Below are 15,000 nucleotides of genomic sequence, written 5' to 3'. Positions count from 1 at the left end.
TGTGTGTGTGTGTGTGTGGAGGTGTTAATGGAGTTATCAGATTCAGCCAGAGGAAGAAACACACCTCATTGCACAACACGACATCACGGCTGAAATGAAACAGAAGCCATGAATGTGTTTTGTTGCTGCTTGTGTTTAAATACTTAAACGTTTTAAACAGCAGAGTCATATCTATTAGAAAAATATATATATTTAAAAACATTTAAGAGCCTTTTTAGCTACGGGGTTTGGGCTTATACACATTTGAACAGCTGTCAAAATAACATTTATTTTTGCTGAGTTAAAAAGTGACTTTTCAAACCTCAACTGGGCTGATGTTTTACATGTCAACAAAGCCCAGTGAATTCTCTCCTTAAAGTATCCATTGTGTTCAAAGAGACATCAAGCAATACGTTTTCTTAGAGGGCAAACATTCAAACCCTGCCTACTTTCACAATCTGAAATCTGTTGACATGATACATTCAATGAAAGTTTCAGTGTATCACAATGACCAGCTGTATGTCAGGGCTTCCCCAGTGATCACGTCTTCCCTCTCTCAGGTCACCACTCGCTGTGTATCCAGTCCATGGACGGGATGCTGATGTTCGTGGAGCAGGACAGCTACACCTTCGGCAGGTTCCTCCCCGGCTTCCTGCTGCCCGGCCCGCTGGCCTACAGCCGGAGAACCGACAGCTTCCTCACCGTGTCCGCCGCACGCCAGCTGGAGAGCTACAAGTAGGTGCACGGATGAAGCCATTGAAAGGTCACCTATTATTATATAAAAACCTGTCTGAAAAGGAGCTGATCAGATTTTGGCCACTTTATGATGTCATAACGATGTGTTGTCTTGTATAACCATTAGCCAATCACCAACCAACGTACCCCCCCCCCCCCACCTTTTCACCTGAATCTCCTCCTATACCTCATTCACACCAACGCAACTCCGGTTCAAGCTCCGTGCTAGAGCTCTTCAGGTTCAGAACCAGTTCTTCGGTTTAGCTCAGGCTCTTTTCACACCGCCCAGAGTCCGACTGGTGCTGCGTCATTGCGTCATCGTTTGCGTCATGATGTAACCGTTTGCGTGCCTTCTTCATAAAGCCAAACCGCGCGGAAACCCCTCACAGCTGACACCGACATCAACAACAATGGCCGATTGTGCTCCAGCTTCCTCTGTACCTGTTCAGAAGACCAGACTCCCAGTAGGTAGCTGGTCTCTTCAGTGGACCACTGCTGCTTGTTAAGTTTCTCCATCGTTGTGTACAAACTGGATAAAACACCAGCTTTTTGTTGTTGTTCAGGAGTTGATCCCGCCCCTGCCCCCGCCTCGACGTAAGCGTGACTTTTGCTCCGGCCGGACTATTTTTTGGTGCTCGAAATGAACCGGATTCCGGAGCTAAGAGGCTGCTCCGCTGCGGTGTGAAGAGGAAAACCCGGTGCTTTTCAAGCTCCAGCTCCGAACCGGCCCTGAAACACCGTTGGTGTGAATGAGGTACTAGAGCACCATTGAGTTCTTTGTAACCAAATGTCTCTCAGAGGGGCGTGGGGAGGGGCTCCTTATTTTCATCTAAAGTAACAGACAGAGAATCAGCACTTTGGAAACAGGGCTGAAACAGAGGGGATTATGGGTAATGATGCAATGATCTGTTTGGTGTTTCAGCCAATCACAGGTTTTGTATCTGAGACCTGGAATATATTGATGTGAAACAGTGTAATAGGGGACCTTTAAGTCGTGTTTTCAATGATAGAGAGTAATGATAATTCGTATATATCCCAACAGCCGTATCAGATATCAGCCGTATCAGATATCAGCCGTATCAGATATCACCCGTATCAGATATCACCCGTATCAGATATCAGCCGTATCAGATATCAGCCGTATCAGATATCAGCCGTATCAGATATCAGCCCTATCAGTCAAAATACAGTTGAATTAGTTCTGTTTTTATCAAATCGCGCTGCTCTACTTTCCACTGTCTTCACTATCAGCTGCTGATGGTTAGTGAGCCTGACTCACTCCGCACCATCTTAAAGGCATCTGGATGTAGACACACACGCACGCACGCACGCACGCACGCGTGCACACACACACACACACACACACACACACACACACACACACACACACACACACACACACACACACACACACACACACACACACACACACACACACACACACAATTTGATCGGAAAGTACCTCTCTTTAATGTAAGCACATGCGCACTTCCCATTTCACTCTGGCACAGGCATGGAGAGCTTTCAGAAGTGTGTGTGTGTGTGTGTGTGTCTTTCTCTCCCAGCTGTTTGTTATCTGGATGCCCCACCAGTATCAAGAGATTTTACAGATTCAATATCAGCGTGGAAACACTGACTTGACTAATCCCCCTGAACACACACACACACACACACACACACACACACACACACACACACACACACACACACACACACACACACACACACACACACACACACACACACACACACACACACACACACACACACACACACACACACACACACACACACACACACACACAGCCCAGTGATGTACCTGTATGTCACATAGAGCAGTCACTGAGTACCTTTACACATGCTTGGCACTGAATTACCTACAGCAACAAGCGTGTGATTTTCAATGCAGTGTTAATGTGTCTACACCAAACTATATCATCTCTAACAACGATGTTCCTTCAGATGCTTCACAATCAAAGCTTTCAATGTGGAACAAGAGCATCAGGAAGTTCATTAGCAGCTCATTAGCAAAGTAGTCGCAGGCCCCAATTCAACTCTAAGAAAGCAGTAACAAATTATATTTAAACTTAAATGCTTTGGGATCGACTTGGCTGAGGTAAAATGTTTCGATAAATAATAAATCAGTATTTTAAACAATAATAATGAGGACTGGATGAGAAAGCTTAATATAACTCTGGGTTACTTTTAGATATGGATTCAAATGTGATTCAATCTTCAAACCCTTATTTCTTGGCCATGGCTCTTAGAACATTATAAGGCAGCCGTTTAAGATTTTAATTTCCATACCTGACTCTTGTGCAAAATCACTCGGTATGCACTTTCTTGTCTTTTAAACGTGTCATTTTTAAAGTGTAGGTACACCCACGTATCTATCTAGGGATCTATGCACATCTTAAGCAGCTCTTTAAGAGTGAAACCTTTATCTAACCATCGCTCATGTCTGATGATTGACCAACTTTAGGTAATACCATTTTTGTATTCTGATAATCCCGTTAAATGTAATCCACTACTCTCCAAGCCTGTGTATATATATATATATATATATATATGTATCCCATATCAGACGACGGGGTCAGTGTTATACATTTAATATCAGATGACTGGTCAAACTGTTCTCAGTGTATTTAGCCTGTTGGACTGACTCCTGCCCTGATGAGTGTGTGTGTGTGTGTGTGTGTGTGTGTGTGTGTGTGTGTGTGTGTGTGTGTGTGTGTGTGTGTGTGTGTGTGTGTGTGTGTGTGTGTGTGTGTGTGTGTGTGTGTGTGTGTGTGTGTGTGTGTGTGTGTGTGTGTGTGTGTGTGTGTGTGTGTGTGTGTGTGTGTGTGTGTGTGTGTGTGTGTGTGTGTGTGTGTGTGTGTGTGTGTGTGTGTGTGTGTGTGTGTGTGTGTGTGTATCTATTGGCGTCAGCTTTGATATTTCAGTTTGTGTTTACCCATGCAACGAGAGAGCATGTGCAATGCATGTAGTGTGTGTGTTTGTGTAGTGTGTGTGTGTGTGTGTGTGTGTGTATGCTGGTATGATGTATATGTTTCAGGTAAATGAGTGTGTTTGTTTGCGGAGCCTTTCCGAGAGATCCTCTTTCATATAAATGAGAACAGTGTTTCCTCAAAGTGTCCTACACTCTACATGATGACTGATACTGACTACACACACTCACACACTACGAACACATGTGTATGAGAGAGCACACCAGCTTTACCGCACACACTTTGACGAAACAAAAAAAGTGTTGTGTGTGTGTGTCCCTTTCCCCCTCCTCACATGCATGCAGGTGAATAATCAGATTTTTGTGGTTTTTTAATTTGTCCCACACACACAGGGCTTTGTGTGATTTCTACCCTCGTTCATAACACTTAAATCAACATCCAACCAACTTCTGATGGATGGAGCTGAACACACACAGTCACACACACATGCACACTTTTGATCTATTCAAGCCTACTTCATTTCCCATCATTAATAAGACATCTAAGTGAAGGCTAGAATAGCAATATGAAAACAGAGGCAAAGAACACAGTTATTTTAAGGTGCTTTTTTAGGACTATTAGACTGAATTTAAACTATTCACTCATGCTGGAGTCGGCCTGTCTATATGTTGAGTTTTGCTTTAAAAGCCTAAAACCGCCTACATGTTTAATATATATTTTAGTCCATTTTCTTCCCCAGGAAATGGACACGGTGTGATTGAAAAGGTTTCTCTTCTGGCAGTCATCCACAAAGCAGCTCGTTAGTTTCTCATAAAAGCACAGAGGGTACGGCTACTGCACGGATACATCCACAACTATTCATCTTTTGTTGCATTGCACAAATCAAACACTTCATTTACTGATATGTACACAGTGTTATGAGGAATTAACAGCTCATTTATGGTTGCACATAATAATAGAGAGGCGAAGTCCATCCCTTTCCGGGGGAACTCCATGGGACCTTGTTTTGGAAAAAGTATGTGTTGAAGTCAATGGAGAGAGAAAGATTATCTTTCGATCCCGTTTCAATTGTGCCACAAATCACACATATGATGTTTGTCAAGTCAAAAAAATATGTTGTAAAACTGTGAAGTAACACTTTGTTTTGTGTGAAACCGCTCAATGAACTACATCTCCCATCTCGCACCAACACCAAGACGGCCGTCACGTTGGCACATTTCACTTCTTTCTTTCAGAATGAGGCGGAAAGTATGAAAAGAGGTGAAAATCACTCCAAGTCTGGGCATGTTGAGAGCTGTACACACACACAAGGGGAGTTAGTCTGTTCCGTAAGAGCCAGCATGCGGGACCGGGATTCTGGGATTTGTAGTCTTTCTACAGTAGTTGCTTATTTTTCATAGTCTTATATTTCAACAGTTTTACGACAAACTGAGACTTTTTTGACATGGAAATTATTTTTTAAGATTGACAAACATCATATGTGTAATTCGTGGCACAATTCAAACGGGATCGAAAGATAATCTTTCTCTCCCCATTGACTTCAATACATAATTTTTCCAAAATAAGGTCCCCTGGGGCGGAAGTAGATGGGCGGTACTTCGCCTCTCAATACACTTATCCAGGTTTAAAAATGAAATGCTCCTCAAGCAATTTGATGCGACTTGACAATTTGGAAGGCAAAATATTCCCCAAAATATCTGTATTTAATATTTTAACCATATGAAATACAGCCTTTTAAATTCATGTCTTATACACATATCATAACATGCTCTGTTCACTCACACAACAAAGGGAAAACGACAAACCAGTAAAATCGCAACAGTTGAAAAAAGAGCTAGAAATGTAAATAAAATCAAACATTGATCTAATTGTCACAGAATAAGCGTAACAGTTGCTAAATAGTACATGAGTGTATATTATGTGCACGTACTGAATTTTTTTAAGTATCCAACACGACCAATAAAACTTCACACACTCATTGCACATCATACTGCATTCTTCATGTGCTGTCAGTTTGTCCAATTTGTCCAATTAGATTTTTCACACCACTAAAGCCAGAGGAGAAATATCATTTTTTAAATGGCTGGAACGAATCCCAACCAGTGGCCATAATGTGGCAGCCATATTGGATTACGCTCCATTACGATTTTAAAGTGGATTTCGTACCTGCCAGCTGTGATTACCAGTCCGTCCACGGCCCACATATATAACACAGAGTGAGAAAACTGTGAGTGGATAAATCGGCTGTTATGTCGTGTTTGGGTTGTGCTCCGGAGTCGGGCTGGGTCGGTTTTGGACCTCTCCGTTCATCCAGGTGTTAAAGGAGAAGGATAGCTTCCAGCCAAGTTGCTCCCACTGCCAGCTTCTTACTGGAAAACTCCTAAAGCTGAAGAGGCCAAAATCAACTGACCACAGATCAGTCGGACCACTTTATCGTTAAACAGCTCGCTGATTAAAACTGATCGACCGCAGATCCCGGGGTCGGCGGCTTGTTGACTGACCTGACAGAAGCTGTAAAAGAGGAAGGGGCAATATGAGACGCTCGCTGCGGATTCACTTTATAACGATCATGTTTTACAGAGTTAGAATGTGAATACGTGATGTCTGCTCTGGACTCACAGAGGGGATTTCTCTCAGGAAAAAAGCTGATGTCGTTGTGGTCTTGGGCTTGTGGTAAAAGAAGCACAATTTGTAACCAGAGAGTTATTTTTTAGGCTGGCTGTGGAATATCTAAAGGGGAATTCTTAAATGAGAAATGCTCCCTGCAAAGTGTCCTTAAGCAAAGCATTTCACTTGCAGCTACGCCAGCCATAACTGAAGTAGCTAATTGTGTATTTTTCTAGTCTATTCCCTAGTTCTATAGTTACCATCATTTTAATGTTTTTCTGTTAAAAGTACCCACATATAGCCACTGAGAGGTATATTTAAAAAAAAAAAAGGGCGATAGTCCATGTGCGCTGAACAGATATCAAGACTCCCTACTCTCTAGCAAATGAAACGAATGATTCACAGGTACGTATGTGATTTTAATTACCCAGTGAAGCACACACACACACACACACACACACACACACACACACACACACACACACACACACACACACACACACACACACCCCCCCCCCCCCCCCCCCCACACCAACATTGACATAACCCAAACACATTCCTTGACACTTTTACATGTCTGACAGTTGTGTGTCTGTTTGCAGAGAGCTCAGAAACAGCTCATAAAGCAACTTGCAAACGGTGGTCGGCGTGCAGCAGCCTTAACGCTGATGCTGACAGGAGATTTAGTGTGATCCACTGACACGTGTGTGTGTGTGTGTGTGTGTGTGTGTGTGTGTGTGTGTGTGTGTGTGTGTGTGTGTGTGTGTGTGTGTGTGTGTGTGTGTGTGTGTGTGTGTGTGTGTGTGTGTGTGTGTGTGTGTGTGTGTGTGTGTGTGTGTGTGTGTGTGTGTGTGTGTGTGTGTGTGTGTGTGTGTGTGTGTGTGTGTGTGTGTGTGTGTGTGTGTGTGTGTGTGTAAACATCTGTGTGTTTCTCTTTCTCAGGTATGAGACTCTGGCTGTGGCTGCAGAGGCAGAGAGTCGACAGGATGCCGATCTGCCGCTGAAGACGGGAGGCAAGAGGCTGACGGTGAGTCTATAAAAACACCAGCTGCCACGGATAAACTGACTATATGTGTGCAGTGACATTCAGTCAGTTTCCGTCACTTATGCAGCTTGAGCATGAAATGGTTTAATTATTTGTATTCCTCGAGTCAAATGTAAACAACAGAGGAATTCATATTTTGGGACCTGGTAATGTTTCTGGGAACTATCCTCAAAAACAATAACACTGGTCCGCTAACATGAATGATTAAAGGACTACATTTATATTGCCCTTTTCCATTCTTCTTGCCCCCTCAAAGTGTTTCTCACATACAAGTCAGCCACACAAGGTGCCACCTGCTCAAGGAAACATTCACACACACTCACACACTGTTTCTCAGTGACTGCTTCATTGTGTGTGTGTGTATATTTATTTATATTGAAGTCATGTTAAATGTTTTTTTTCCTTGTATCGTGTCTTAATATCTGTCCTTGTTTGATGTTGCACATGGAGCTGCTGTGATTCACATTTCAGACTTGATCTGGCAATAAATGATTATCGTATCATATTTTATATTGTGTTATCTATAGATTCACATTGATCTTTCTGCTGTTTATTTATTTTTTAAACTCACGCTGCCGTAACAAAACCATTTCCTAACTTGTGATAGATAAAGCGTATTAAATCCAATCTAATGTACTCTCCTTCAGCCTGACTGGACGTTTGTCCTGGGAGAACAGGCCCTGGATCTGTGTGTGCCCTCCTCCTCCTCCTCCTCCTCCCCCTCCTCCATCTTCGTCCTGGGTGAGAGGAACCTCTACTGTCTGCGGGACAACGGCCAGATCCGCTTCATGAAGAAACTGGAGTTCAACCCCAGCTGCTTCCTGCCCTACAGCTCAGGTAACCTGACATTTAAGCAGCAAGATGCCCCTCGTCTATGAAGAGATATTACACCTTTAGCCCGTTTTCCAGCTCATGGAGTCCTGCTGTGAACCAGGACATGTTGAGTACCTAGTGCAACTGCCCAACATATGCAAGTTGGCAGTAGAAACTAATTCATCTGACTCTAAGTATGTTACTCCATATCATCCCCTCCAATTCAAGGCATATAAGGAGTTTGTATTTTGAAACAAAGAGCATTTATGGATGAATTAAGTCAATAAACAGGAAGTAAAAATAAATAAACAAACAAACCAGGCCCTAACTAAATGTGCTAGAACAAATATTGAATTAAAACTTAAACCTAGACAGAGAAAAATGGAAAGGGATGGGAAGACTTTTGTATGGATTTTTAAAGAGGAAATAAATGGTCCATCTTGTTTCTGTTTTAAATTAGAATCTTAAAGGTGGATGGAGTACTCCAAGCTTTTAAATGAAAGTAGCAATTCTTAATTTGAAAATGTATCTGTTACAAGTAAAAGTGTGGCATCTACAATCTTAACTAAGTAAACTGCTAGAATGGAAATACTCACTTAAAGTACCTCACTTAATAACAGGCCTTGACTAAATGCACTTTATTACATCCCACCACTGCAGGTGTTAGCAATGCTATTTACAGGAAGCAAGAGGTCAAATGTCACAATTAAAATAAGCCTTTTGTTAGGCAGCTAATTGGGAATAATCAGGAATAAACTGTAATAAAACTGGGCTATAGAGAACCAGTTGACGTCGTTTTGCTGAGAACTGAGCAAAGCCAATGTGAGAATAGCTTCAAACGCAGCACTGGTTACACTCTGATGTGTTTCATCTGGAATAAACTAAAGCGCAGCAACACTAACTGCACCATGCATCAGTGCACCTGCCACAAGCAGACTGTTGAGCATAAGTGAAACAAGAAATACACAAAAACAAAGTGCTCTGTGGCCCGGTGCCCCGCGGCTGGCTCTGCAGGAAGCTAGCTGCTGGCAGGAGATGATGGAACAACTCGCTCTGCTGCATGCATTCAAACAGACTCCTGAACACACTGAAGTACATACACACATGCTGCAGGATGAATGGATTTCATAATAAAGACATATATACTGTATATAGATCCAGTGTATGATATATAATTTATTGTTGCCGTGCAGTGAATATCGAGCATGTCCGATCTGATTTTGGTGATTTTCAAAGCATCTTTGTGGTTTAGGGTAAAACCAGCGCGATAAAAACCATGGAATTATTCAAGTAAAGCTCCAAAAAGTCTGTTTTCCTCATTACAATTTAAACTTTATGAAGACACAATTACAATGTAGATACTTGATATAGATCACTTACAGAAATGGGCGACATGTGGCAAAAGTTGAACGTCCAAAGTGCAGGGTGAAACAGACGGAAAGGAAAAAACATCCTTACTTTTCTTTATTTTCTTGCCATTGTCTTTATTTATTTTCAACATTTAAAGTTGCACAACAGCAACAACAACAAAAAACGAACCTGACAATAATCAAACAATGCATAATTAAATGCAAAAGACATTGACTGACATAATATCACTTAAATAAAGTCAATACAGTAAAAATGACATGCACATAATGGTGATAATAATAATGGAATAGAATGGGAGGGATGAAACCCTCTTTAATGGTCTCACATTAAAGATGGTCTCACATGCAGAGCACACAGCACACAGTGACATGTGTTCTCTGCTTTTAACCCATCCTAGTACCAGGAGTCGAGTACTACAGGGGGTCCGCGGGGTATTAAAAAGTATTAGAAGTTGATAAATCAATTTAGCGAAAATGAAGGCTATTAAAAAGTATTAAACGGTATTTTCCAAGGTATTACATTTAGTAGCTTGTTTTCAATAAGTATATAAATGGTCCAGAGAGGTTGTATTCTACAGTGTGCCTGAATGTAATCATTGCGTAGGTGTGTAGTGTGATTCTGTGTAGTTTATTTATGGCATCCCGTTGGATTTGACGTCACCTGAACAGGACATCGCACGCTCACTGCTTGATAGCGCGCGAAGGCCCGTTTACGCCGGTTGCTAAGCAACATCGTTATGGGGAAATGCAAGGCTGCGTCCAAATGGTTGGAAGATAAGGAGGAAGGACAATCAATACTGTATATAGTCAATGTGAGGTAAAGTGTGTCGCCAAGGTAACCGGTTAGAACTCCAAGTGGCGATGAGGTCTTAAAATGTATGGGAAGGGTCTTAAAAGGTATTACATTTGACTTCAGGATTCCTGCACATACCCTGTACTAGGAGCAGTGGGCAGCTCCCGGGGAGCAATGGGAGTGAGGGGGGAAGGTGGGTGTCCGGTGCCTTGCTCAAGGGCACCACGGCAGGGCAGGAGGTGAACTGGGACCTCTCCAAGTAGCAGTCCACACTCCATATTTAGGTCTGGTCGGGGACTTGAACCGGCGACCGTACGGCTCACAGTCCAAGCCCCTACTGTCTGAGCCACTGCCGACTCTGCTGGATAATGAATAATACAATCATTTTGAACAAATAAAAATAACCGTAAACAAATAATATGTACAACAATAACAGTCACAATAATACAAATAATACATTTAGATAAACAACGTTGCTTTTCCTCCCAGACAGGCTTTCATTTGTTTCAGATATCAAACAATGTAACTTCATAAAACAGGTACAAACAGTAGCAATACATGTTGTTATAATAAATGTGCAGCATATGGAAACCGTAGGTACTGCTCTCAATAATCCCACAGGTATGTGTGTGCTGTACGGTGAAGCTACACAGCTACAGACCGCTAATGGCTTCCAGACCAATACACCTCTCCCTGTCTTCACCTCCGATAGGCAACGAGAGGGATTGTGTGCAATGTGATGATTGTGCAGCTGTCTTAAACATCCCATCTGGCCTCTTACACACACAACCGACAAGATTCGGTTCTGCGTATGTTATGATAATCCCACTATGCCAACGGGTCTGGAAATGGTTCTGATAAACATCCTCAAATCTTCTTACTCGAGACATTTCAGGCTTTGTTTTTCCGCCCAATCTACGTGTTTCTGTTTTTGATTAGACCAAGGTGCATATAACGGCAATACGCTGAGTTTAATCCTAAAACAGCATCACTCTTTTTGTTTATGCTTGCTTTATTTACCCTGGAATCCAGGCATGAAAGCTTTAAAGTTGTTTGTTTTTTGATACAGAGGAAAACGGTATAACTCCTCTGCAGGCCGATTCTTATCACCGCAAACTAAACTAATTACCCAGATACGGTCGGACCTCCAGAATGATGCTTTAATACAGTAGAAGACAAGTTCTGTGCATAACCTTTTGAGCATGGCGCAATAAACAACCTTTTTATGAGAGTTCTTTACAGCAAAAAAAAGAAGTCTGGTTCAGTTTAAGCAACAATGTACCAGAATTGAGAGTATTACACTTAATCTGAGATGCATGGAAAGAGTCAATGGATGGAGGGCTTGCAAGAACTGATATTTGAAATGACTTTCCAAGTGGCCCTTCACTATCTGTTCCACACATTATTTAGATTATTTCAATTACCCTTGGAAATTGGCTATACATTCAGTACATGATGTGCCCGTGCAACAAAAGCAGCTTTTATTCGGACATGGTTCCTCTCAACAATCAAAAGCACATCAATATTCCCACATGGCTGGAAGACTTCCGGGAAGACTTCCAGACTGCCGCTGCACTCTTCTGTGTTCATTCTCGATGTATTGTTAAAGAGTCCTCTCCTGCTGATGTTCAGGTGTATATCAGTATGTAGTGTCTCTACTTTAAAGAGTCCTCTCCTGCTGATGTTCAGGTGTATATCAGTATGTAGTGTCTCTACTTTAAAGAGTCCTCTCCTGCTGATGTTCAGGTGTATATCACTATGTAGTGTCTCTACTTTAAAGAGTCCTCTCCTGCTGATGTTCAGGTGTATATCAGTATGTAGTGTCTCTACTTTAAAGAGTCCTCTCCTGCTGATTTTCAGGTGTATATCAGTATGTAGTGTCTCTACTTTAAAGAGTCCTCTCCTGCTGATGTTCAGGTGTATATCACTATGTAGTGTCTCTACTTTAAAGAGTCCTCTCCTGCTGATGTTCAGGTGTATATCAGTATGTAGTGTCTCTACTTTAAAGAGTCCTCTCCTGCTGATGTCCAGGTGTATATCAGTATGTAGTGTCTCTACTTTAAAGAGTCCTCTCCTGCTGATGTTCAGGTGTATATCAGTATGTAGTGTCTCTACTTTAAAGAGTCCTCTCCTGCTGATTTTCAGGTGTATATCAGTATGTAGTGTCTCTACTTTAAAGAGTCCTCTCCTGCTGATGTTCAGGTGTATATCAGTATGTAGTGTCTCTACTTTAAAGAGTCCTCTCCTGCTGATGTCCAGGTGTATATCAGTATGTAGTGTCTCTACTTTAAAGAGTCCTCTCCTGCTGATGTTCAGGTGTATATCAGTATGTAGTGTCTCTACTTTAAAGAGTCCTCTCCTGCTGATGTGCAGGTGTATATCAGTATGTAGTGTCTCTACTTTAAAGAGTCCTCTCCTGCTGATGTTCAGGTGTATATCAGTATGTAGTCTCTCTACTTTAAAGAGTCCTCTCCTGCTGATGTTCAGGTGTATATCAGTATGTAGTCTCTACTTTAAAGAGTCCTCTCCTGCTGATGTTCAGGTGTATATCAGTATGTAGTGTCTCTACTTTAAAGAGTCCTCTCCTGCTGATGTCCAGGTGTATATCAGTATGTAGTGTCTCTACTTTAAAGAGTCCTCTCCTGCTGATGTTCAGGTGTATATCAGTATGTAGTGTCTCTACATGTCTCCATGCTTTAATGTTCAAAAAGCTCTTTATTGTTCTCATACTGCCTGTACTGCAGCACCTCTTTTCACCCTCTGTCTGAAACCAGAGCCCAGTCTGCTCTGATTGGTTAGCTGGCCGGCTCTGTTGTGATTGGTCAACCACTTAGGCTAAGGGGCGGGAGATCTCTATCACGTACAATGTGTTGCAGCGCTACCCAATAGAAGCGTAAGTGTTACGTAGTAATGTCGCTATGTTCTGGAAGTAAACAAAGAAGTCCAATGGAGGCGTTTCAGGCAGGGGGGAGTCAGGGAGAGAAACTCCCTCTGGAGGGAACACAGGGGTTTTAGCCTTTCGCTAGTGAATACATTTCAGTTTTCCGCACAAACACTGCGCTAGTGGATTGTCAAAGGGGGAGCCTCGTTGCGGGGAAACGATACAGATGGCTAGTCCGCCCCTGAAAATGTATATGCAAACGTTATTATTAATAATAATTAAAAAATATATATATATAAAAAAAATTATATCATTTTTTTAAAAATTATTTTAATTTTCCATTTTAATTTTGTAATCATAACCTCGCGACCCCCACTCGGGGTCTCGCGACCCCCACTTACAACAGCGATCTCTTGAATGTTTCCTTCCAATCTCACAGCTGCATCTGCTGCCCCCACTCCCGTCTACCTCCCTCTGTCTCTCTGTTTCTTTGTCTCTGTAGAATAACTTGTATTGGCTCTACTTCTCACCATAAACTACATTTAGTTCCGTTCCTGCATTCAATCCCAGTGAGATGCTAAATATTTAGGTTTTGTAATAAGATTATATGATCCATTCTTCATGAAACTGGACATGGGGTGACCGTTTCATTTAGATTATCTCAGTCAATGGATGATTTAACATTTAAGGAGCCAGGCATGTTAGGGGTGATAAAGAGGTGCTGCAGCACAGGCAGTATGAGAAAAGTAAAGAGCTTTTTGAACATTAAAGCATGGAGACATGTAGAGACACTACATACTGATATACACCTGAACATCAGCAGGAGAGGACTCTTTAAAGTAGAGAGACTACATACTGATATACACCTGAACATCAGCAAGAGAGGACTCTTTAAAGTAGAGACACTACATACTGATATACACCTGAACATCAGCAGGAGAGGACTCTTTAAAGTAGACACACTACATACTGATATACACCTGAACATCAGCAGGAGAGGACTCTTTAAAGTAGAGACACTACATACTGATATACACCTGAACATCAGCAGGAGAGGACTCTTTAAAGTAGAGACACTACATACTGATATACACCTGAACATCAGCAGGAGAGGACTCTTTAAAGTAGAGACACTACATACTGATATACACCTGAACATCAGCAGGAGAGGACTCTTTAAAGTAGAGACACTACATACTGATATACACCTGAACATCAGCAGGTGAGGACTCTTTAAAGTAGAGAGACTACATACTGATATACACCTGAACATCAGCAGGAGAGGACTCTTTAAAGTAGAGACACTGCATACTGATATACACCTGAACATCAGCAGGTGAGGACTCTTTAAAGTAGAGAGACTACATACTGATATACACCTGAACATCAGCAGGAGAGGACTCTTTAAAGTAGAGACACTGCATACTGATATACACCTGAACATCAGCAGGTGAGGACTCTTTAAAGTAGAGAGACTACATTTTGATATACACCTGAACATCAGCAGGAGAGGACTCTTTAAAGTAGAGACACTGCATACTGATATACACCTGAACATCAGCAGGAGAGGACTCTTTAAAGTAGACACACTACATACTGATATACACCTGAACATCAGCAGGAGAGGACTCTTTAAAGTAGAGACACTGCATACTGATATACACCTGAACATCAGCAGGAGAGGACTCTTTAAAGTAGAGACACTACATACTGATATACACCTGAACATCAGCAGGAGAGGACTCTTTAAAGTAGAGACACTACATACTGATATACACCTGAAAAAGGACAGAATATGTCCTTTTAATGAACAGGCCGATGTTAGACAA

The 15,000-nt window shown here is 41.9% G+C and overlaps 1 protein-coding gene across 1 annotated transcript in view; it reads left to right on the top strand.

The window, feature by feature from the left end:
• Positions 1–15,000, top strand: part of bbs9 (Bardet-Biedl syndrome 9) — a 193,393-nt gene that overhangs the window by 22,243 nt on the left and 156,150 nt on the right. The window contains exons 6-8 of the mRNA XM_079640904.1: positions 540–714; positions 7,212–7,296; positions 7,962–8,184. Of these exons, the coding sequence (XP_079497030.1) occupies positions 540–714; positions 7,212–7,296; positions 7,962–8,184 (483 nt within the window). The remainder of the gene's footprint in view (positions 1–539; positions 715–7,211; positions 7,297–7,961; positions 8,185–15,000) is intronic.

The sequence above is a fragment of the Notothenia rossii genome, assembly GCF_949606895.1.
Source record: "Notothenia rossii genome assembly, chromosome: 7".
NCBI classification, from domain to species: domain Eukaryota; kingdom Metazoa; phylum Chordata; class Actinopteri; order Perciformes; family Nototheniidae; genus Notothenia; species Notothenia rossii.
The sequence above is the reverse complement of the archived record's forward strand: the minus strand, read 5'-3'. Positions and strand labels throughout refer to the sequence as shown.